Raw genomic sequence first — 26139 nt, 5'->3', positions numbered from 1 at the left:
CTGTGTGTAAATATTGTAAGTTAGCCAACTACACAACAAAAAATAAACAAGGTGAAACTCTTCTAAAACTTGATTTCAAATTAGTATACTTTAATATCACTTCAATACCAATTTCTTTGATAAATAAAAATCAATCACAAATTATGATGGTGCTTTTACAAGGCCTTTTTAACCCAAGATTTTTTTTTACAAATAAAATACAAATTATTCTGTATAAATTACTTCACAATTTTTTGGGGGTAATTCTTAGATATACATATTTTTGAAAGAACAGAACAGAAGAAAACTGCATTAAAGGTAACTTTTTTACATGTGTATTCATACAAATAACACGAGTCAATTCAAGTAAATATTTGACATAACTATGTGCTCTCAATCAAAAATGATTTTTTTTTATACTCTGCGGGTAGAAAGGCTTTTGGGTGCAAGTTAACAAAACAAAAATGCATGATCATTAAAAAAAAAAAAAAAAACATGTTGCCATGGTTACAGCCCTTTTTTGGGGGGGGGGAGGGGGTGGGGGAACCAAGAACCAGGCCTCGGCGGATTTAAACCACTAGATTCACCACACATTGATTCCCTTATTAAACATCACAATATCATGACAAATTAGAAATTACATTATGTGCTGCTATCTTTTAAGAGTTGTTAAATAAGAAAAGTATTATCGACCCCTCCCACCAACATTGCACATTACTACTGTGTGTCTTGCTCAACATTTTAAGAGTCAAATTATGGTAGGCCTAGAGACACCACATCGCGTAAACTGTGCCCTACAATAGTCCAATTTGCAGGGCTCGCCTGGCGTACATTGTCTAGTTAAAACTGCTATGGGCTAGTAAACACCACCTCTCAACTTGCCCTGTGGGCTACTAAAAACTGGGCAACCTACTTGTTTAAAAAGCTCACATTTCTTCCATTCCGATGTAAACAAAACATGTTTTAAGTGTGTTAATTTATTTTTCAATGTTTTGAGTACAACTTTTTTTGCCTACTATACTGGTTGTTATAGGGTGCGTTTGATGAGCTTCCCCGGGTCCAACCCAGTCGGCTCCGGTACGTTCGAATAGCTTTGGCGTCATTCCAGGGGCTCACCCGGGTCAGCCCCAAGTGCCCTGTTTGTGGAACCGGTCACTTGGGATTGGCCCCAGGTGCATATTGGCCGCTGGTGCATGACGTCACTACAAGAGGGCAAGTGATTGTTCGATTAGCTCTTGTCAGGGGCTCAGCTCGATCGAATGAGCACCGCAGAGTCGACACAGGGAAGCTAATCGAACGCACCCATTTCAACCCTATTAACAAAAAGCCTGTAAATTTGAGATATGGTGGACACAAGACAATGACATTCAAGGCACTGGACATTATTGGTAATTGTCAAAGATCAGTCTTCTAACTTGGTGTACATATATCTCAACATATGCATAAAATAACAAGCCTGTGAAAATTTGAACTCAGTTGGCTGTCGAAGTTGGGAGCTGTTTCTCACAATGTTTTATACCACCAACCTCTCCCCATTACTCAATACCAAGAGAGGTTTTGTGCTAATAATTATTTTGAGTAATTACCAATAGTGTCCACTGCCTTTAATGTATAAACATAATATCGACTCCCAAAGAGGTGCAACCAAGATTAATGTGATGATGATGCCAGGGCCCAATTTCATAGAGCTGCTTAAGCACAAAATGTTGCTTAAGCAAAAAAAATCATTGCTTAGTAAAATCAGATTACCGGCCAAGACTCCACTCAGTTGGTATGCTAAGTAAACAACAGCTAAATACCAGTCACAAGCAAAGTATGTTGCATGAAATTTTGGCCAGTAACATGTGTAAAATAAGCGAGCTATTTTCGTGCTTAAGCAATTTGTTTGCTTAAGCAGCTCTATGAAATTGGCCCCAGGATACCAGTCACAAAATGTACACTTGGCTTAGTATTTTGGCTAGTAACCATAATCTGGTAAGCATAAGGTTACTTTGCTTACCTACTTTTTGTGCTTAAGCGGGTCTATGAAATCGGAGTCTGGTTAATTGCGTCAATAAAACAATCAGAGAGGATCTATTTTCATAGTAGAACTCCGCACTAATGCTAAAAACAGAAGCTCAGTACCTTGGACTCAATTTCATAGAGCTGCTTAAGCAAAATGTAGATATCCATGTAACCAGAACAAAATAATGCTTACCAGACTAGGGTGACTGGACACAATACCATTCCACATGTCTCATCTGTGACTGGTACACTGCTAAGAAAATGTGTATGGGTTAATTGCTGCTTATTGACCAGTTCTATTAAACTTGGGGCAGGGCCAAAGTTCATTAAGTACAAAAACTTGCTGAGTAGAGAAAAGTAGTGCTTAACAGGAACAGGTTATCAGCCAAAATAACATTTAGGTGCCCCACTCAATTTTAGCTTAGCAAAGAAAGTTGTCAAGCAGTATTTTCTGCACACTGGGCCCAGATCTGGAACCAACGGTTACCACCTAACTGGTGGACTGTTTGTATGACAGTTGGTATTTTGTGCAAAAAACCTTAGTCTTCCAAGTAAAAAAAGAAAATCATCATTATAATATGAGATAAATGCAACCTTTAAATCAAAGTGCAATTCCAATCTTTGAAGCATTTAAGAGTCATTTAACAAGAGCAGTCGCAGTTAAGCTTTTTCGTTTTTAAAGAAGCAAAGAAATATTCGATATTCAGGCAACCACAAATTGCAAGATAAGGCCAATGTACATGAAGTAAAAAGGATTTGTGCACTTCAATACTGCATGGCTTTAAGGAGTAAACTTTATAATAGAAGTCTGAGAACCATACGATGAAGACACGCTGTTGAAACTTCAGCTGGTTGGATGGACAGCTTGTTGGGAGCTTCTGCCTTTGAAGTTGACCCTCTTTGGTTTTCTTGGTTTTCTGACGTGTCTGTTGGTCGTTTTCTTGAAACTTCGGTACGTTATACTCTGTAATGAGAAAGACAATTCCAGGTTTTATGACAGAAAGAAACAAACGCGATATTGAGAGATATATAGTGAGTATTCATAAAAGGGGATTTTTTAATAGCAATATAGTGTGAGGGATCATCTTTAATGCATGGTAATGACCTTGCTTGGACGCTGTTAAAGGACCTTGCCTTCGAGGAGTTAGATTAGATGCAAAATACGCAGGGTGTGATATGGGTCATGGTATCTAAGTTTACATCACACTCCTGGTTGTTTATGAATTGCACAATCACAATCGGATGTTTTAAGGCCATCTGAAGATAGTATTAAGAAGTTCCCTTGCATTGATATTGTGTTAGGTTTTCTTATCCACAAATTCATTTTTTTTATCAGAGTCAAGGACCTCGTATGGAGACATTAAATTACTCACTTGATTATCCAGAAACTCTTTGAGATTATTCATGGAGTAGCGTACACCGGAGCTTTTAAGGGCTGCTTGGAAAGCATCTATGTCCAAAGGCTGCAAGACAACAAAACATTATTAATACTGTAAATACATTGGTGTTTGAAGCTTTGCATGGTGTGAAGAATAAGATTAACTATAATATAAATATAAATAATAGACTTGCGGGTACAACCATGTGTAATATCTCTTCTGAGGGAGTGTTGGCTCTGACAAGAGCTGGTGAAGTCTCGATGTTTCGAATAGTATACTCTGCTCGTCTCCATTCCCTGAAGACGAGCAGAGTATACTATTTGAAACGTCAAGACCACAATGGCTCTTTTCAGAGCAAACACTCCCACAAAAGAGATATTACACATGGTTGTACCCGCAAGTCTACTATTTATATTTATAGTTCATCTTATTAATATTGTAGCCAAGCGGATAAGAGCATTGTACTCAAGCTTTGGTGTTTCTGTTCAGCAGAGTGGTTACGAGAGTCCTGACATTTGTATTCCATTAAAACACTTAAAGATGCTATGTCAGATTTTTGGCCGACTTGACCCCAAAATTTTGATTTAAAATTCAATAGGTATTTTGATGGGGGTCGAGAAAGCAACAAGCTTTCATTTGAGCCATTGCTCGAAATAGTCCGCCAATTATTAGTAGCAGTGAAATAAAGTGCTCAAATCTATTTTTTATGTTTGGGGCCAAAAATCTGACATAGCATCTTTAACTATGATGACTCATCCTTCGGATGGGAAGGTTCCGGGAAGTCATCCTCATCTTCATCAGTGTCATCTTCACCATCCCAATCGTTATCATTCTGACTTGATCCACTGCAGAAATATAAACAACATTTAAACAATCAAATTGAGGTGGTGCTTTCTGCTCTACTGGCCAGGCCTTCTAATTTATGCTACCCAAGCCTAATGTACATCCGTATGGACTGTAAACTGGTAAAGGGTGGTAGGTGGCAACGGCCTCTGGTAAAAAATAATTATAGCCCACACCTTGAAGTGGCCTTCAGGCCTTGTGTGTCTGGTGACTTGCATGAAGAAGAAAAAATTCCAAACAGTGGGCCAGGGCAACTAGTGTCAAAGTCCTGACTATTGATTGCTTAGTCAAGTCGCCCCTCATCCTTTTTTAGTCATTTGTGTCATCAAACTGAGTAAGTCCAACCAAATATTACTACACCGGAATCACAAACTTTTCAGATTTCGAATCAACAAATTTTGGGTGATTTTATGGTTTCAAATGATACAAGAAGGACTACTGAACACAATTCATCAGTGTGGGATGGGTAAAGGAGCAAAAGTTTGAGATTTATTAAGAATTTTTTGAGTTTAGGTTTTTGGCCAAAAATGTAAAAAATCTGTGATGCCGGCATCACAAAATTTTCAGATTTCGGGTCAACAAATTTTGGGTGATTTTATGGTTTGAAATGACACAGGAAGGACTACTGAACACAATTTATCAGTGTGGGATGGGTAAACAAGCAAAAGTTTGAGATTTATTGAGAATTTTGTGAGTTTGGGTTTTTGGCCAAAAATGTAAAAAATCTGCGTTGCCGGCATCACAAAATTTTCAGATTTTGGTTCAACAAATTTTGGGTGATTTTATGGTTTCAAATGATACAAGAAGGACTACTGAACACAATTCATCAGTGTGGGATGGGTAAACGAGCAAAAGTTTGAGATTTATTGAGAATTTTGTGAGTTTGGGTTTTTGGTCAAAAATTTAACAAATCTGTGATGCCGGCATCACAAAATTTTCAGATTTGGGTCAACAAATTTTCGGTGATTTTATGGTTTCAAATGATACAAGAAGGACTACTGAACACAATTCATCAGTGTGGGATGGGTAAACGAGCAAAAGTTTGAGATTTATTGAGAATTTTGTGAGTTTGGGTTTTTGGCCAAAAATGTAAAAAATCTGTGATGCCGGCATCACAAAATTTTCAGATTTTGGGTCAACAAATTTTCGGTGATTTTATGGTTTCAAATGCTACAAGAAGGACTACTGCACCCAATTCATCAGTGTGGGATGGGTAAACGAGCAAAAGTTTGAGATGTATTGAGAATTTTGTGAGTTTGGGTTTTTGGCCAAAAATTTTAAAAATCTGTGATGCCGGCATCACAAAATTTTCAGATTTTGGGTCAACAAATTTTTGGTGATTTTATGGTTTCAAATGATACAGGAAGGACTACTGAACACATTTCATCAGTGTGGGATGGGTAAACGAGCAAAAGTTTGAGATTTATTGAGAATTTTGTGAGTTTGGGTTTTTGGTCAAAAATTAGAAAAATTCTGTGATGCCGGCATCACAAAATTTTCAGATTTCGGGTTAACAAATTTTCGGTGATTTTATGGTTTCAAATGATACAGGAAGGACTACTGAACACAATTTATCAGTGTGGGATGGGTAAACGAGCAAAAGTTTGAGATTTATTGAGAATTTTGTGAGTTTGGGTTTTTGGTCAAAAATGTAAAAAATCTGTGATGCCGGCATCACAAAATTTTCAGATTTCGGGTCAACAAATTTTCGGTGATTTTATGGTTTCAAATGATACAGGAAGGACTACTGAACACATTTCATCAGTGTGGGATGGGTAAACGAGCAAAAGTTTGAGATTTATTTAGAATTTTGTGAGTTTGGGTTTTTGGTCAAAAATTAAAAAAATCTGTGATGCCGGCATCACAAAATTTTCAGATTTTGGGTCAACAAATTTTTGGTGATTTTATGGTTTCAAATGATACAGGAAGGACTACTGAACACAATTCATTAGTGTGGGATGGGTAATTGAGCAAAAGTTTGAGATTTATTGAGAATTTTGTGAGTTTGGGTTTTTGGTCAAAAATGTAAAAAATCTGTGATGCCGGCATCACAAAATTTTCAGATTTCGGGTCAACAAATTTTCGGTGATTTTATGGTTTCAAATGATACAGGAAGGACTACTGAACACATTTCATCAGTGTAGGATGGGTGAACGAGCAAAAGTTTGAGATTTATTTAGAATTTTTTGAGTTGGGGTTTTTGGTCAAAAATTTAAAAAATCTGTGATGCCGGCATCACAAAATTTTCAGATTTCGGGTCAACAAATTTTCAGTGATTTTATGGTTTGAAATGATACAGGAAAGACTACTGAACACAATTTATCAGTGTGGGATGGGTAAACAAGCAAAAGTTTGAGATTTATTGAGAATTTTGTGAGTTTGGGTTTTTGGCCAAAAATGTAAAAAATCTGTGTTGCCGGCATCACAAAATTTTCAGATTTTGGTTCAACAAATTTTGGGTGATTTTATGGTTTCAAATGATACAAGAAGGACTACTGAACACAATTCATCAGTGTGGGATGGGTAAACGAGCAAAAGTTTGAGATTTATTGAGAATTTTGTGAGTTTGGGTTTTTGGTCAAAAATTTAACAAATCTGTGATGCCGGCATCACAAAATTTTCAGATTTGGGTCAACAAATTTTCGGTGATTTTATGGTTTCAAATGATACAAGAAGGACTACTGAACACAATTCATCAGTGTGGGATGGGTAAACGAGCAAAAGTTTGAGATTTATTGAGAATTTTGTGAGTTTGGGTTTTTGGCCAAAAATGTAAAAAATCTGTGATGCCGGCATCACAAAATTTTCAGATTTTGGGTCAACAAATTTTCGGTGATTTTATGGTTTCAAATGCTACAAGAAGGACTACTGCACCCAATTCATCAGTGTGGGATGGGTAAACGAGCAAAAGTTTGAGATGTATTGAGAATTTTGTGAGTTTGGGTTTTTGGCCAAAAATTTTAAAAATCTGTGATGCCGGCATCACAAAATTTTCAGATTTTGGGTCAACAAATTTTTGGTGATTTTATGGTTTCAAATGATACAGGAAGGACTACTGAACACATTTCATCAGTGTGGGATGGGTAAACGAGCAAAAGTTTGAGATTTATTGAGAATTTTGTGAGTTTGGGTTTTTGGTCAAAAATTAGAAAAATTCTGTGATGCCGGCATCACAAAATTTTCAGATTTCGGGTTAACAAATTTTCGGTGATTTTATGGTTTCAAATGATACAGGAAGGACTACTGAACACAATTTATCAGTGTGGGATGGGTAAACGAGCAAAAGTTTGAGATTTATTGAGAATTTTGTGAGTTTGGGTTTTTGGTCAAAAATGTAAAAAATCTGTGATGCCGGCATCACAAAATTTTCAGATTTCGGGTCAACAAATTTTCGGTGATTTTATGGTTTCAAATGATACAGGAAGGACTACTGAACACATTTCATCAGTGTGGGATGGGTAAACGAGCAAAAGTTTGAGATTTATTTAGAATTTTGTGAGTTTGGGTTTTTGGTCAAAAATTAAAAAAATCTGTGATGCCGGCATCACAAAATTTTCAGATTTTGGGTCAACAAATTTTTGGTGATTTTATGGTTTCAAATGATACAGGAAGGACTACTGAACACAATTCATTAGTGTGGGATGGGTAATTGAGCAAAAGTTTGAGATTTATTGAGAATTTTGTGAGTTTGGGTTTTTGGTCAAAAATGTAAAAAATCTGTGATGCCGGCATCACAAAATTTTCAGATTTCGGGTCAACAAATTTTCGGTGATTTTATGGTTTCAAATGATACAGGAAGGACTACTGAACACATTTCATCAGTGTAGGATGGGTGAACGAGCAAAAGTTTGAGATTTATTTAGAATTTTTTGAGTTGGGGTTTTTGGTCAAAAATTTAAAAAATCTGTGATGCCGGCATCACAAAATTTTCAGATTTCGGGTCAACAAATTTTCAGTGATTTTATGGTTTGAAATGATACAGGAAAGACTACTGAACACAATTTATCAGTGTGGGATGGGTAAACAAGCAAAAGTTTGAGATTTATTGAGAATTTTGTGAGTTTGGGTTTTTGGCCAAAAATGTAAAAAATCTGTGTTGCCGGCATCACAAAATTTTCAGATTTTGGTTCAACAAATTTTGGGTGATTTTATGGTTTCAAATGATACAAGAAGGACTACTGAACACAATTCATCAGTGTGGGATGGGTAAACGAGCAAAAGTTTGAGATTTATTGAGAATTTTGTGAGTTTGGGTTTTTGGTCAAAAATTTAACAAATCTGTGATGCCGGCATCACAAAATTTTCAGATTTGGGTCAACAAATTTTCGGTGATTTTATGGTTTCAAATGATACAAGAAGGACTACTGAACACAATTCATCAGTGTGGGATGGGTAAACGAGCAAAAGTTTGAGATTTATTGAGAATTTTTTGAGTTTGGGTTTTTGGCCAAAAATGTAAAAAATCTGTGATGCCGGCATCACAAAATTTTCAGATTTTGGGTCAACAAATTTTCGGTGATTTTATGGTTTGAAATGATACAAGAAGGACTACTGCACACAATTCATCAGTGTGGGATGGGTAAACGAGCAAAAGTTTGAGATTTATTGAGAATTTTGTGAGTTTGGGTTTTTGGCCAAAGATTTTAAAAATCTGTGATGTCGGCATCACAAAATTTTCAGATTTTGGGTCAACAAATTTTTGGTGATTTTATGGTTTCAAATGATACAGGAAGGACTACTGAACACATTTCATCAGTGTGGGATGGGTAAACGAGCAAAAGTTTGAGATTTATTGAGAATTTTGTGAGTTTGGGTTTTTGGTCAAAAATTAAAAAAATTCTGTGATGCCGGCATCACAAAATTTTCAGATTTCGGGTCAACAAATTTTGGGTGATTTTATGGTTTCAAATGATACAGGAAGGACTACTGAACACAATTTATCAGTGTGGGATGGGTAAACGAGCAAAAGTTTGAGATTTATTTAGAATTTTGTGAGTTTGGGTTTTTGGTCAAAAATTTAACAAATCTGTGATGCCGGCATCACAAAATTTTCAGATTTCGGGTAAACAAATTTTGGGTGATTTTATGGTTTCAAATGATACAGGAAGGACTACTGAACACAAATCATCATTGTGGGATGGGTAAACGAGCAAAAGATTGAGATTTATTTAGAATTTTGTGAGTTTGGGTTTTTGGTCAAAAATGTAAAAAAACTGTGATGCCGGCATCACAAAATTTTCAGATTTTGGGTCAACAAATTTTCGGTGATTTTATGGTTTCAAATGATACAAGAAGGACTACTGAACACAATTCATCAGTGTGGGATGGGTAAACGAGCAAAAGTTTGAGATTTATTGAGAATTTTGTGAGTTTGGGTTTTTGGTCAAAAATGTAAAAAATCTGTGATGCCGGCATCACAAAATTTTCAGATTTCGGGTCAACAAATTTTGGGTGATTTTATGGTTTCAAATGATACAGGAAGGACTACTGAACACATTTCATCAGTGTGGGATGGGTAAACGAGCAAAAGTGTGAGATTTATTTAGAATTTTGTGAGTTTGGGTTTTTGGTCAAAAATTTAAAATATCTGTGATGCCGGCATCAGAAAATTTTCAGATTTTGGGTCAACAAATTTTCGGTGATTTTATGGTTTCAAATGATACAGGAAGGACTACTGAACACAATTCATTAGTGTGGGATGGGTAAACGAGCAAAAGTTTGAGATTTATTGAGAATTTTGTGAGTTTGGGTTTTTGGTCAAAAATGTAAAAAATCTGTGATGCCGGCATCACAAAATTTTCAGATTTCGGGTCAACAAATTTTCGGTGATTTTATGGTTTCAAATGATACAAGAAGGACTACTGAACACATTTCATCAGTGTAGGATGGGTGAACGAGCAAAAGTTTGAGATTTATTGAGAATTTTGTGAGTTTGGGTTTTTGGCCAAAAATGTAAAAAATCTGTGATGCCGGCATCACAAAATTTTCAGATTTTGGTTCAACAAATTTTCGGTGATTTTATGGTTTCAAATGATACAGGAAGGACTACTGAACACAATTCATTAGTGTGGGATGGGTAAACAAGCAAAAGTTTGAGATTTATTGAGAATTTTGTGAGTTTGGGTTTTTGGCCAAAAATGAAAAAAATCTGTGATGCCGGCATCACAAAATTTTCAGATTTTTGTTCAACAAATTTTCGGTGATTTTATGGTTTCAAATGATACAAGAAGGACTACTGAACACAATTCATCAGTGTGGGATGGGTAAACGAGCAAAAGTTTGAGATTTATTGAGAATTTTGTGAGTTTGGGTTTTTGGTCAAAAATTTAACAAATCTGTGATGCCGGCATCACAAAATTTTCAGATTTTGGGTCAACAAATTTTCGGTGATTTTATGGTTTCAAATGATACAAGAAGGACTACTGAACACAATTCATCAGTGTGGGATGGGTAAACAAGCAAAAGTTTGAGATTTATTGAGAATTTTTTGAGTTTGGGTTTTTGGCCAAAAATGTAAAAAATCTGTGTAGCCGGCATCACAAAATTTTCAGATTTCAGGTCAACAAATTTTGGGTGATTTTATGGTTTCAAATGATACAGGAAGGACTACTGAATACAATTCATCAGTGTGGGATGGGTAAACGAGCAAAAGTTTGAGATTTATTGAGAATTTTGTGAGTTTGGGTTTTTGGCCAAAAATGTAAAAAATCTGTGATGCCGGCATCACAAAATTTTCAGATTTTGGTTCAACAAATTTTCGGTGATTTTATGGTTTGAAATGATACAAGAAGGACTACTGAACACAATTCATCAGTGTGGGATGGGTAAACGAGCAAAAGTTTGAGATTTATTGAGAATTTTGTGAGTTTGGGTTTTTGGTCATAAATTTTTAAAAATCTGTGATGCCGGCATCACAAAATTTTAAGATTTTGGGTCAACAAATTTTCGGTAATTTTATGGTTTCAAATGATACAAGAAGGACTACTGAACACAATTCATCAGTGTGGGATGGGTAAACGAGCAAAAGTTTGATATTTATTTAGAATTTTGTGAGTTTGTTTTTTTGGTCAAAAATGTAAAAAATCTGTGATGCCGGCATCACAAAATTTTCAGATTTTGGGTCAACAAATTGTCGGTGATTTTATGGTTTCAAATGATACAGGAAGGACTACTGAACACAATTTATCAGTGTGAGATGGGTAAACGAGCAAAAGATTGAGATTTATTTAGAATTTTGTGTGTTTGGGTTTTTGGTCAAAATGTAAAAAATCTGTGATGCCGGCATCACAAAATTTTCAGATTTTGGGTCAACAAATTTTCGGTGATTTTATGGTTTCAAATGATACAAGAAGGACTACTGAACACAATTCATCAGTGTGGGATGGGTAAACGAGCAAAAGTTTGAGATTTATTGAGAATTTTGTGAGTTTGGGTTTTTGGTCAAAAATGTAAAAAATCTGTGATGCCGGCATCACAAAATTTTCAGATTTTGGGTCAACAAATTTTCGGTGATTTTATGGTTTGAAATGATACAAAAAGGACTACTGAACACAATTCATCAGTGTGGGATGGGTAAACGAGCAAAAGTTTGAGATTTATTGAGAATTTTGTGAGTTTGGGTTTTTGGCCAAAAATTTTAAAAATCTGTGATGCCGGCATCACAAAATTTTCAGATTTTTGGTCAACAAATTTTTGGTGATTTTATGGTTTCAAATGATACAGGAAGGACTACTGAACACATTTCATCAGTGTGGGATGGGTAAACGAGCAAAAGTTTGAGATTTATTTAGAATTTTGTGAGTTTGGGTTTTTGGTCAAAAATTAGAAAAATTCTGTGATGCCGGCATCACAAAATTTTCAGATTTCGGGTTAACAAATTTTCGGTGATTTTATGGTTTCAAATGATACAGGAAAGACTACTGAACACAATTTATCAGTGTGGGATGGGTAAACGAGCAAAAGTTTGAGATTTATTGAGAATTTTGTGAGTTTGGGTTTTTGGTCAAAAATGTAAAAAATCTGTGATGCCGGCATCACAAAATTTTAAGATTTCGGGTCAACAAATTTTGGGTGATTTTATGGTTTCAAATGATACAGGAAGGACTACTGAACACATTTCATCAGTGTGGGATGGGTAAACGAGCAAAAGTTTGAGATTTATTTAGAATTTTGTGAGTTTGGGTTTTTGGTCAAAAATTTAAAATATCTGTGATGCCGGCATCACAAAATTTTCAGATTTTGGGTCAACAAATTTTCGGTGATTTTATGGTTTCAAATGATACAGGAAGGACTACTGAACACAATTCATTAGTGTGGGATGGGTAAACGAGCAAAAGTTTGAGATTTATTGAGAATTTTGTGAGTTTGGGTTTTTGGTCAAAAATGTAAAAAATCTGTGATGCCGGCATCACAAAATTTTCAGATTTCGGGTCAACAAATTTTCGGTGATTTTATGGTTTCAAATGATACAGGAAGGACTACTGAACACATTTCATCAGTGTAGGATGGGTGAACGAGCAAAAGTTTGAGATTTATTGAGAATTTTGTGAGTTTGGGTTTTTGGCCAAAAATGTAAAAAATCTGTGTTGCCGGCATCACAAAATTTTCAGATTTTGGTTCAACAAATTTTCGGTGATTTTATGGTTTCAAATGATACAAGAAGGACTACTGAACACAATTCATCAGTGTGGGATGGGTAAACAAGCAAAAGTTTGAGATTTATTGAGAATTTTGTGAGTTTGGGTTTTTGGTCAAAAATTTAACAAATCTGTGATGCCGGCATCACAAAATTTTCAGATTTGGGTCAACAAATTTTCGGTGATTTTATGGTTTCAAATGATACAAGAAGGACTACTGAACACAATTCATCAGTGTGGGATGGGTAAACGAGCAAAAGTTTGAGATTTATTGAGAATTTTTTGAGTTTGGGTTTTTGGCCAAAGATTTTAAAAATCTGTGATGTCGGCATCACAAAATTTTCAGATTTTGGGTCAACAAATTTTCGGTGATTTTATGGTTTCAAATGATACAAGAAGGACTACTGAACACAATTCATCAGTGTGGGATGGGTAAACGAGCAAAAGTTTGAGATTTATTGAGAATTTTGTGAGTTTGGGTTTTTGGTCAAAAATTTAAAAAATCTGTGATGCCGGCATCACAAAATTTTCAGATTTTGGGTCAACAAATTTTCGGTGATTTTATGGTTTCAAATGATACAGGAAGGACTACTGAACACAATTTATCAGTGTGGGATGGGTAAACGAGCAAAAGTTTGAGATTTATTGAGAATTTTGTGAGTTTGGGTTTTTGGTCAAAAATGTAAAAAATCTGTGATGCCGGCATCACAAAATTTTCAGATTTCGGGTCAACAAATTTTGGGTGATTTTATGGTTTCAAATGATACAGGAAGGACTACTGAACACATTTCATCAGTGTGGGATGGGTAAACGAGCAAAAGTGTGAGATTTATTTAGAATTTTGTGAGTTTGGGTTTTTGGTCAAAAATTTAAAATATCTGTGATGCCGGCATCAGAAAATTTTCAGATTTTGGGTCAACAAATTTTCGGTGATTTTATGGTTTCAAATGATACAGGAAGGACTACTGAACACAATTCATTAGTGTGGGATGGGTAAACGAGCAAAAGTTTGAGATTTATTGAGAATTTTGTGAGTTTGGGTTTTTGGTCAAAAATGTAAAAAATCTGTGATGCCGGCATCACAAAATTTTCAGATTTCGGGTCAACAAATTTTCGGTGATTTTATGGTTTCAAATGATACAGGAAGGACTACTGAACACATTTCATCAGTGTAGGATGGGTGAACGAGCAAAAGTTTGAGATTTATTGAGAATTTTGTGAGTTTGGGTTTTTGGCCAAAAATGTAAAAAATCTGTGTTGCCGGCATCACAAAATTTTCAGATTTTGGTTCAACAAATTTTCGGTGATTTTATGGTTTCAAATGATACAAGAAGGACTACTGAACACAATTCATCAGTGTGGGATGGGTAAACGAGCAAAAGTTTGAGATTTATTGAGAATTTTGTGAGTTTGGGTTTTTGGTCAAAAATTTAACAAATCTGTGATGCCGGCATCACAAAATTTTCAGATTTGGGTCAACAAATTGTCGGTGATTTTATGGTTTCAAATGATACAGGAAGGACTACTGAACACAATTTATCAGTGTGAGATGGGTAAACGAGCAAAAGATTGAGATTTATTTAGAATTTTGTGAGTTTGGGTTTTTGGTCAAAAATGTAAAAAATCTGTGATGCCGGCATCACAAAATTTTCAGATTTTGGGTCAACAAATTTTCGGTGATTTTATGGTTTCAAATGATACAGGAAGGACTACTGAACACAATTCATTAGTGTGGGATGGGTAAACAAGCAAAAGTTTGAGATTTATTGAGAATTTTGTGAGTTTGGGTTTTTGGCCAAAAATGTAAAAAATCTGTGATGCCGGCATCACAAAATTTTCAGATTTTTGTTCAACAAATTTTCGGTGATTTTATGGTTTCAAATGATACAAGAAGGACTACTGAACACAATTCATCAGTGTGGGATGGGTAAACGAGCAAAAGTTTGAGATTTATTGAGAATTTTGTGAGTTTGGGTTTTTGGTCAAAAATTTAACAAATCTGTGATGCCGGCATCAAAAAATTTTCAGATTTTGGGTCAACAAATTTTCGGTGATTTTATGGTTTCAAATGATACAAGAAGGACTACTGAACACAATTCATCAGTGTGGGATGGGTAAACAAGCAAAAGTTTGAGATTTATTGAGAATTTTTTGAGTTTGGGTTTTTGGCCAAAAATGTAAAAAATCTGTGATGCCGGCATCACAAAATTTTCAGATTTCAGGTCAACAAATTTTGGGTGATTTTATGGTTTGAAATGATACAGGAAGGACTACTGAATACAATTCATCAGTGTGGGATGGGTAAACGAGCAAAAGTTTGAGATTTATTGAGAATTTTGTGAGTTTGGGTTTTTGGCCAAAAATGTAAAAAATCTGTGATGCCGGCATCACAAAATTTTCAGATTTTGGTTCAACAAATTTTCGGTGATTTTATGGTTTGAAATGATACAAGAAGGACTACTGAACACAATTCATCAGTGTGGGATGGGTAAACGAGCAAAAGTTTGAGATTTATTGAGAATTTTGTGAGTTTGGGTTTTTGGTCATAAATTTTTAAAAATCTGTGATGCCGGCATCACAAAATTTTCAGATTTTGGGTCAACAAATTTTCGGTAATTTTATGGTTTCAAATGATACAAGAAGGACTACTGAACACAATTCATCAGTGTGGGATGGGTAAACGAGCAAAAGTTTGATATTTATTTAGAATTTTGTGAGTTTGTTTTTTTGGTCAAAAATGTAAAAAATCTGTGATGCCGGCATCACAAAATTTTCAGATTTTGGGTCAACAAATTGTCGGTGATTTTATGGTTTCAAATGATACAGGAAGGACTACTGAACACAATTTATCAGTGTGAGATGGGTAAACGAGCAAAAGATTGAGATTTATTTAGAATTTTGTGAGTTTGGGTTTTTGGTCAAAATGTAAAAAATCTGTGATGCCGGCATCACAAAATTTTCAGATTTTGGGTCAACAAATTTTCGGTGATTTTATGGTTTCAAATGATACAAGAAGGACTACTGAACACATTTCATCAGTGTGGGATGGGTAAACGAGCAAAAGTTTGAGATTTATTGAGAATTTTGTGAGTTTGGGTTTTTGGTCAAAAATGTAAAAAATCTGTGATGCCGGCATCACAAAATTTTCAGATTTTGGGTCAACAAATTTTCGGTGATTTTATGGTTTGAAATGATACAAAAAGGACTACTGAACACAATTCATCAGTGTGGGATGGGTAAACGAGCAAAAGTTTGAGATTTATTGAGAATTTTGTGAGTTTGGGTTTTTGGCCAAAAATTTTAAAAATCTGTGATGCCGGCATCACAAAATTTTCAGATTTTTGGTCAACAAATTTTTGGTGATTTTATGGTTTCAAATGATACAGGAAGGACTACTGAACACATTTCATCAGTGTGGGATGGGTAAACGAGCAAAAGTTTGAGATTTATTTAGAATTTTGTGAGTTTGGGTTTTTGGTCAAAAATTAGAAAAATTCTGTGATGCCAGCATCACAAAATTTTCAGATTTCGGGTTAACAAATTTTCGGTGATTTTATGGTTTCAAATGATACAGGAAGGACTACTGAACACAATTTATCAGTGTGGGATGGGTAAACGAGCAAAAGTTTGAGATTTATTGAGAATTTTGTGAGTTTGGGTTTTTGGTCAAAAATGTAAAAAATCTGTGATGCCGGCATCACAAAATTTTCAGATTTCGGGTCAACAAATTTTGGGTGATTTTATGGTTTCAAATGATACAGGAAGGACTACTGAACACATTTCATCAGTGTGGGATGGGTAAACGAGCAAAAGTTTGAGATTTATTTAGAATTTTGTGAGTTTGGGTTTTTGGTCAAAAATTTAAAATATCTGTGATGCCGGCATCAGAAAATTTTCAGATTTTGGGTCAACAAATTTTCGGTGATTTTATGGTTTCAAATGATACAGGAAGGACTACTGAACACAATTCATTAGTGTGGGATGGGTAAACGAGCAAAAGTTTGAGATTTATTGAGAATTTTGTGAGTTTGGGTTTTTGGTCAAAAATGTAAAAAATCTGTGATGCCGGCATCACAAAATTTTCAGATTTCGGGTCAACAAATTTTCGGTGATTTTATGGTTTCAAATGATACAGGAAGGACTACTGAACACATTTCATCAGTGTAGGATGGGTGAACGAGCAAAAGTTTGAGATTTATTGAGAATTTTGTGAGTTTGGGTTTTTGGCCAAAAATGTAAAAAATCTGTGTTGCCGGCATCACAAAATTTTCAGATTTTGGTTCAACAAATTTTCGGTGATTTTATGGTTTCAAATGATACAAGAAGGACTACTGAACACAATTCATCAGTGTGGGATGGGTAAACGAGCAAAAGTTTGAGATTTATTGAGAATTTTGTGAGTTTGGGTTTTTGGTCAAAAATTTAACAAATCTGTGATGCCGGCATCACAAAATTTTCAGATTTGGGTCAACAAATTTTCGGTGATTTTATGGTTTCAAATGATACAAGAAGGACTACTGAACACAATTCATCAGTGTGGGATGGGTAAACGAGCAAAAGTTTGAGATTTATTGAGAATTTTTTGAGTTTGGGTTTTTGGCCAAAGATTTTAAAAATCTGTGATGTCGGCATCACAAAATTTTCAGATTTTGGGTCAACAAATTTTTGGTGATTTTATGGTTTCAAATGATACAGGAAGGACTACTGAACACATTTTATCAGTGTGGGATGGGTAAACGAGCAAAAGTTTGAGATTTATTGAGAATTTTGTGAGTTTGGGTTTTTGGTCAAAAATTAAAAAAATTCTGTGATGCCGGCATCACAAAATTTTCAGATTTTGGGTTAACAAATTTTCGGTGATTTTATGGTTTCAAATGATACAGGAAGGACTACTGAACACAATTTATCAGTGTTGGATGGGTAAACGAGCAAAAGTTTGAGATTTATTTAGAATTTTGTGAGTTTGGGTTTTTGGTCAAAAATTTAACAAATCTGTGATGCCGGCATCACAAAATTTTCAGATTTCGGGTAAACAAATTTTGGGTGATTTTATGGTTTCAAATGATACAGGAAGGACTACTGAACACAATTCATCATTGTGGGATGGGTAAACGAGCAAAAGTTTGAGATTTATTGAGAATTTTGTGAGTTTGGGTTTTTGGTCATAAATTTTAAAAATCTGTGATGCCGGCATCACAAAATTTTAAGATTTTGGGTCAAAAAATTTTCGGTAATTTTATGGTTTCAAATGATACAAGAAGGACTACTGAACACAATTCATCAGTGTGGGATGGGTAAACGAGCAAAAGTTTGATATTTATTTAGAATTTTGTGAGTTTGTTTTTTTGGTCAAAAATGTAAAAAATCTGTGATGCCGGCATCACAAAATTTTCAGATTTTGGGTCAACAAATTTTCGGTGATTTTATGGTTTCAAATGATACAAGAAGGACTACTGAACACAATTCATCAGTGTGGGATGGGTAAACGAGCAAAAGTTTGAGATTTATTGAGAATTTTGTGAGTTTGGGTTTTTGGCCAAAAATGTAAAAAATCTGTGATGCCGGCATCACAAAATTTTCAGATTTTGGGTCAACAAATTTTCGGTGATTTTATGGTTTCAAATGCTACAAGAAGGACTACTGCACCCAATTCATCAGTGTGGGATGGGTAAACGAGCAAAAGTTTGAGATGTATTGAGAATTTTGTGAGTTTGGGTTTTTGGCCAAAAATTTTAAAAATCTGTGATGCCGGCATCACAAAATTTTCAGATTTTGGGTCAACAAATTTTTGGTGATTTTATGGTTTCAAATGATACAGGAAGGACTACTGAACACATTTCATCAGTGTGGGATGGGTAAACGAGCAAAAGTTTGAGATTTATTGAGAATTTTGTGAGTTTGGGTTTTTGGTCAAAAATTAGAAAAATTCTGTGATGCCGGCATCACAAAATTTTCAGATTTCGGGTTAACAAATTTTCGGTGATTTTATGGTTTCAAATGATACAGGAAGGACTACTGAACACAATTTATCAGTGTGGGATGGGTAAACGAGCAAAAGTTTGAGATTTATTGAGAATTTTGTGAGTTTGGGTTTTTGGTCAAAAATGTAAAAAATCTGTGATGCCGGCATCACAAAATTTTCAGATTTCGGGTCAACAAATTTTCGGTGATTTTATGGTTTCAAATGATACAGGAAGGACTACTGAACACATTTCATCAGTGTGGGATGGGTAAACGAGCAAAAGTTTGAGATTTATTTAGAATTTTGTGAGTTTGGGTTTTTGGTCAAAAATTAAAAAAATCTGTGATGCCGGCTTTACAAAATTTTCAGATTTTGGGTCAACAAATTTTTGGTGATTTTATGGTTTCAAATGATACAGGAAGGACTACTGAACACAATTCATTAGTGTGGGATGGGTAATTGAGCAAAAGTTTGAGATTTATTGAGAATTTTGTGAGTTTGGGTTTTTGGTCAAAAATGTAAAAACTCTGTGATGCCGGCATCACAAAATTTTCAGATTTCGGGTCAACAAATTTTCGGTGATTTTATGGTTTCAAATGATACAGGAAGGACTACTGAACACATTTCATCAGTGTAGGATGGGTGAACGAGCAAAAGTTTGAGATTTATTTAGAATTTTTTGAGTTGGGGTTTTTGGTCAAAAATTTAAAAAATCTGTGATGCCGGCATCATAAAATTTTCAGATTTCGGGTCAACAAATTTTCAGTGATTTTATGGTTTGAAATGATACAGGAAAGACTACTGAACACAATTTATCAGTGTGGGATGGGTAAACAAGCAAAAGTTTGAGATTTATTGAGAATTTTGTGAGTTTGGGTTTTTGGCCAAAAATGTAAAAAATCTGTGTTGCCGGCATCACAAAATTTTCAGATTTTGGTTCAACAAATTTTGGGTGATTTTATGGTTTCAAATGATACAAGAAGGACTACTGAACACAATTCATCAGTGTGGGATGGGTAAACGAGCAAAAGTTTGAGATTTATTGAGAATTTTGTGAGTTTGGGTTTTTGGCCAAAAATTTTAAAAATCTGTGATGCCGGCATCACAAAATTTTCAGATTTTTGGTCAACAAATTTTTGGTGATTTTATGGTTTCAAATGATACAGGAAGGACTACTGAACACATTTCATCAGGGTGGGATGGGTAAACGAGCAAAAGTTTGAGATTTATTTAGAATTTTGTGAGTTTGGGTTTTTGGTCAAAAATTAGAAAAATTCTGTGATGCCGGCATCACAAAATTTTCAGATTTCGGGTTAACAAATTTTCGGTGATTTTATGGTTTCAAATGATACAGGAAGGACTACTGAACACAATTTATCAGTGTGGGATGGGTAAACGAGCAAAAGTTTGAGATTTATTGAGAATTTTGTGAGTTTGGGTTTTTGGTCAAAAATGTAAAAAATCTGTGATGCCGGCATCACAAAATTTTCAGATTTCGGGTCAACAAATTTTGGGTGATTTTATGGTTTCAAATGATACAGGAAGGACTACTGAACACATTTCATCAGTGTGGGATGGGTAAACGAGCAAAAGTTTGAGATTTATTTAGAATTTTGTGAGTTTGGGTTTTTGGTCAAAAATTTAAAATATCTGTGATGCCGGCATCAGAAAATTTTCAGATTTTGGGTCAACAAATTTTCGGTGATTTTATGGTTTCAAATGATACAGGAAGGACTACTGAACACAATTCATTAGTGTGGGATGGGTAAACGAGCAAAAGTTTGAGATTTATTGAGAATTTTGTGAGTTTGGGTTTTTGGTCAAAAATGTAAAAAATCTGTGATGCCGGCATCACAAAATTTTCAGATTTCGGGTCAACAAATTTTCGGTGATTTTATGGTTTCAAATGATACAGGAAGGACTACTGAACACATTTCATCAGTGTAGGATGGGTGAACGAGCAAAAGTTTGAGATTTATTGAGAATTTTGTGAGTTTGGGTTTTTGGCCAAAAATGTAAAAAATCTGTGTTGCCGGCATCACAAAATTTTCAGATTTTGGTTCAACAAATTTTCGGTGATTTTATGGTTTCAAATGATACAAGAAGGACTACTGAACACAATTCATCAGTGTGGGATGGGTAAACGAGCAAAAGTTTGAGATTTATTGAGAATTTTGTGAGTTTGGGTTTTTGGTCAAAAATTTAACAAATCTGTGATGCCGGCATCACAAAATTTTCAGATTTGGGTCAACAAATTTTCGGTGATTTTATGGTTTCAAATGATACAAGAAGGACTACTGAACACAATTCATCAGTGTGGGATGGGTAAACGAGCAAAAGTTTGAGATTTATTGAGAATTTTTTGAGTTTGAGTTTTGGCCAAAGATTTTAAAAATCTGTGATGTCGGCATCACAAAATTTTCAGATTTTGGGTCAACAAATTTTTGGTGATTTTATGGTTTCAAATGATACAGGAAGGACTACTGAACACATTTTATCAGTGTGGGATGGGTAAACGAGCAAAAGTTTGAGATTTATTGAGAATTTTGTGAGTTTGGGTTTTTGGTCAAAAATTAAAAAAATTCTGTGATGCCGGCATCACAAAATTTTCAGATTTCGGGTTAACAAATTTTCGGTGATTTTATGGTTTCAAATGATACAGGAAGGACTACTGAACACAATTGATCAGTGTTGGATGGGTAAACGAGCAAAAGTTTGAGATTTATTTAGAATTTTGTGAGTTTGGGTTTTTGGTCAAAAATTTAACAAATCTGTGATGCCGGCATCACAAAATTTTCAGATTTCGGGTAAACAAATTTTGGGTGATTTTATGGTTTCAAATGATACAGGAAGGACTACTGAACACAATTCATCATTGTGGGATGGGTAAACGAGCAAAAGTTTGAGATTTATTGAGAATTTTGTGAGTTTGGGTTTTTGGTCATAAATTTTAAAAATCTGTGATGCCGGCATCACAAAATTTGAAGATTTTGGGTCAAAAAATTTTCGGTAATTTTATGGTTTCAAATGATACAAGAAGGACTACTGAACACAATTCATCAGTGTGGGATGGGTAAACGAGCAAAAGTTTGATATTTATTTAGAATTTTGTGAGTTTGTTTTTTTGGTCAAAAATGTAAAAAATCTGTGATGCCGGCATCACAAAATTTTCAGATTTTGGGTCAACAAATTTTCGGTGATTTTATGGTTTCAAATGATACAAGAAGGACTACTGAACACAATTCATCAGTGTGGGATGGGTAAACGAGCAAAAGTTTGAGATTTATTGAGAATTTTGTGAGTTTGGGTTTTTGGCCAAAAATGTAAAAAATCTGTGATGCCGGCATCACAAAATTTTCAGATTTTGGGTCAACAAATTTTCGGTGATTTTATGGTTTCAAATGCTACAAGAAGGACTACTGCACCCAATTCATCAGTGTGGGATGGGTAAACGAGCAAAAGTTTGAGATGTATTGAGAATTTTGTGAGTTTGGGTTTTTGGCCAAAAATTTTAAAAATCTGTGATGCCGGCATCACAAAATTTTCAGATTTTGGGTCAACAAATTTTTGGTGATTTTATGGTTTCAAATGATACAGGAAGGACTACTGAACACATTTCATCAGTGTGGGATGGGTAAACGAGCAAAAGTTTGAGATTTATTGAGAATTTTGTGAGTTTGGGTTTTTGGTCAAAAATTAGAAAAATTCTGTGATGCCGGCATCACAAAATTTTCAGATTTCGGGTTAACAAATTTTCGGTGATTTTATGGTTTCAAATGATACAGGAAGGACTACTGAACACAATTTATCAGTGTGGGATGGGTAAACAAGCAAAAGTTTGAGATTTATTGAGAATTTTGTGAGTTTGGGTTTTTGGTCAAAAATGTAAAAAATCTGTGATGCCGGCATCACAAAATTTTCAGATTTCGGGTCAACAAATTTTCGGTGATTTTATGGTTTCAAATGATACAGGAAGGACTACTGAACACATTTCATCAGTGTGGGATGGGTAAACGAGCAAAAGTTTGAGATTTATTTAGAATTTTGTGAGTTTGGGTTTTTGGTCAAAAATTAAAAAAATCTGTGATGCCGGCTTTACAAAATTTTCAGATTTCGGGTCAACAAATTTTCAGTGATTTTATGGTTTGAAATGATACAGGAAAGACTACTGAACACAATTTATCAGTGTGGGATGGGTAAACAAGCAAAAGTTTGAGATTTATTGAGAATTTTGTGAGTTTGGGTTTTTGGCCAAAAATGTAAAAAATCTGTGTTGCCGGCATCACAAAATTTTCAGATTTTGGTTCAACAAATTTTGGGTGATTTTATGGTTTCAAATGATACAAGAAGGACTACTGAACACAATTCATCAGTGTGGGATGGGTAAACGAGCAAAAGTTTGAGATTTATTGAGAATTTTGTGAGTTTGGGTTTTTGGTCAAAAATTTAACAAATCTGTGATGCCGGCTTCACAAAATTTTCAGATTTGGGTCAACAAATTTTCGGTGATTTTATGGTTTCAAATGATACAAGAAGGACTACTGAACACAATTCATCAGTGTGGGATGGGTAAACAAGCAAAAGTTTGAGATTTATTGAGAATTTTGTGAGTTTGGGTTTTTGGCCAAAAATGTAAAAAATCTGTGATGCCGGCATCACAAAATTTTCAGATTTTGGGTCAACAAATTTTCGGTGATTTTATGGTTTGAAATGATACAAGAAGGACTACTGCACACAATTCATCAGTGTGGGATGGGTAAACGAGCAAAAGTTTGAGATTTATTGAGAATTTTGTGAGTTTGGGTTTTTGGCCAAAGATTTTAAAAATCTGTGATGTCGGCATCACAAAATTTTCAGATTTTGGGTCAACAAATTTTTGGTGATTTTATGGTTTCAAATGATACAGGAAGGACTACTGAACACATTTTATCAGTGTGGGATGGGTAAACGAGCAAAAGTTTGAGATTTATTGAGAATTTTGTGAGTTTGGGTTTTTGGTCAAAAATTAAAAAAATTCTGTGATGCCGGCATCACAAAATTTTCAGATTTCGGGTCAACAAATTTTGGGTGATTTTATGGTTTCAAATGATACAGGAAGGACTACTGAACACAATTTATCAGTGTGGGATGGGTAAACGAGCAAAAGTTTGAGATTTATTTAGAATTTTGTGAGTTTGGGTTTTTGGTCAAAAATTTAACAAATCTGTGATGCCGGCATCACAAAATTTTCAGATTTCGGGTAAACAAATTTTGGGTGATTTTATGGTTTCAAATGATACAGGAAGGACTACTGAACACAATTCATCATTGTGGGATGGGTAAACGAGCAAAAGATTGAGATTTATTTAGAATTTTGTGAGTTTGGGTTTTTGGTCAAAAATGTAAAAAAACTGTGATGCCGGCATCACAAAATTTTCAGATTTTGGGTCAACAAATTTTCGGTGATTTTATGGTTTCAAATGATACAAGAAGGACTACTGAACACAATTCATCAGTGTGGGATGGGTAAACGAGCAAAAGTTTGAGATTTATTGAGAATTTTGTGAGTTTGGGTTTTTGGTCAAAAATTAAAAAAATCTGTGATGCCGGCATCACAAAATTTTCAGATTTTGGGTCAACAAATTTTCGGTGATTTTATGGTTTCAAATGATACAGGAAGGACTACTGAACACAATTTATCAGTGTGGGATGGGTAAACGAGCAAAAGTTTGAGATTTATTGAGAATTTTGTGAGTTTGGGTTTTTGGTCAAAAATGTAAAAAATCTGTGATGCCGGCATCACAAAATTTTCAGATTTCGGGTCAACAAATTTTGGGTGATTTTATGGTTTCAAATGATACAGGAAGGACTACTGAACACATTTCATCAGTGTGGGATGGGTAAACGAGCAAAAGTGTGAGATTTATTTAGAATTTTGTGAGTTTGGGTTTTTGGTCAAAAATTTAAAATATCTGTGATGCCGGCATCAGAAAATTTTCAGATTTTGGGTCAACAAATTTTCGGTGATTTTATGGTTTCAAATGATACAGGAAGGACTACTGAACACAATTCATTAGTGTGGGATGGGTAAACGAGCAAAAGTTTGAGATTTATTGAGAATTTTGTGAGTTTGGGTTTTTGGTCAAAAATGTAAAAAATCTGTGATGCCGGCATCACAAAATTTTCAGATTTCGGGTCAACAAATTTTCGGTGATTTTATGGTTTCAAATGATACAGGAAGGACTACTGAACACATTTCATCAGTGTAGGATGGGTGAACGAGCAAAAGTTTGAGATTTATTGAGAATTTTGTGAGTTTGGGTTTTTGGCCAAAAATGTAAAAAATCTGTGTTGCCGGCATCACAAAATTTTCAGATTTTGGTTCAACAAATTTTCGGTGATTTTATGGTTTCAAATGATACAAGAAGGACTACTGAACACAATTCATCAGTGTGGGATGGGTAAACGAGCAAAAGTTTGAGATTTATTGAGAATTTTGTGAGTTTGGGTTTTTGGTCAAAAATTTAACAAATCTGTGATGCCGGCATCACAAAATTTTCAGATTTTGGGTCAACAAATTTTCGGTGATTTTATGGTTTCAAATGATACAGGAAGGACTACTGAACACAATTCATTAGTGTGGGATGGGTAAACAAGCAAAAGTTTGAGATTTATTGAGAATTTTGTGAGTTTGGGTTTTTGGCCAAAAATGTAAAAAATCTGTGATGCCGGCATCACAAAATTTTCAGATTTTTGTTCAACAAATTTTCGGTGATTTTATGGTTTCAAATGATACAAGAAGGACTACTGAACACAATTCATCAGTGTGGGATGGGTAAACGAGCAAAAGTTTGAGATTTATTGAGAATTTTGTGAGTTTGGGTTTTTGGTCAAAAATTAAAAAAATTCTGTGATGCCGGCATCACAAAATTTTCAGATTTTGGGTTAACAAATTTTCGGTGATTTTATGGTTTCAAATGATACAGGAAGGACTACTGAACACAATTCATCATTGTGGGATGGGTAAACGAGCAAAAGTTTGAGATTTATTGAGAATTTTGTGAGTTTGGGTTTTTGGTCATAAATTTTAAAAATCTGTGATGCCGGCATCACAAAATTTTAAGATTTTGGGTCAAAAAATTTTCGGTAATTTTATGGTTTCAAATGATACAAGAAGGACTACTGAACACAATTCATCAGTGTGGGATGGGTAAACGAGCAAAAGTTTGATATTTATTTAGAATTTTGTGAGTTTGTTTTTTTGGTCAAAAATGTAAAAAATCTGTGATGCCGGCATCACAAAATTTTCAGATTTTGGGTCAACAAATTGTCGGTGATTTTATGGTTTCAAATGATA

General features: G+C 34.7%; 1 protein-coding gene across 1 annotated transcript in view; it reads right to left on the bottom strand.

The window, feature by feature from the left end:
• Nucleotides 1-1814: 1814 nt before the first annotated feature.
• Nucleotides 1815-26139, bottom strand: part of LOC139935892 (uncharacterized) — a 99416-nt gene continuing 75091 nt past the window's right edge. Inside the window, exons 20-21 of the mRNA XM_071930510.1 lie at nucleotides 3357-3446; nucleotides 1815-2947 (exon numbers count right to left, since the gene is read on the bottom strand). Coding sequence (XP_071786611.1) covers nucleotides 2828-2947; nucleotides 3357-3446 — 210 coding nt within the window. The 3' untranslated portion in view covers nucleotides 1815-2827. The remainder of the gene's footprint in view (nucleotides 2948-3356; nucleotides 3447-26139) is intronic.

Source organism: Asterias amurensis, chromosome 4, assembly GCF_032118995.1.
Source record: "Asterias amurensis chromosome 4, ASM3211899v1".
NCBI classification, from domain to species: Eukaryota; Metazoa; Echinodermata; class Asteroidea; order Forcipulatida; family Asteriidae; genus Asterias; species Asterias amurensis.
The sequence above is the reverse complement of the archived record's forward strand: the minus strand, read 5'-3'. Positions and strand labels throughout refer to the sequence as shown.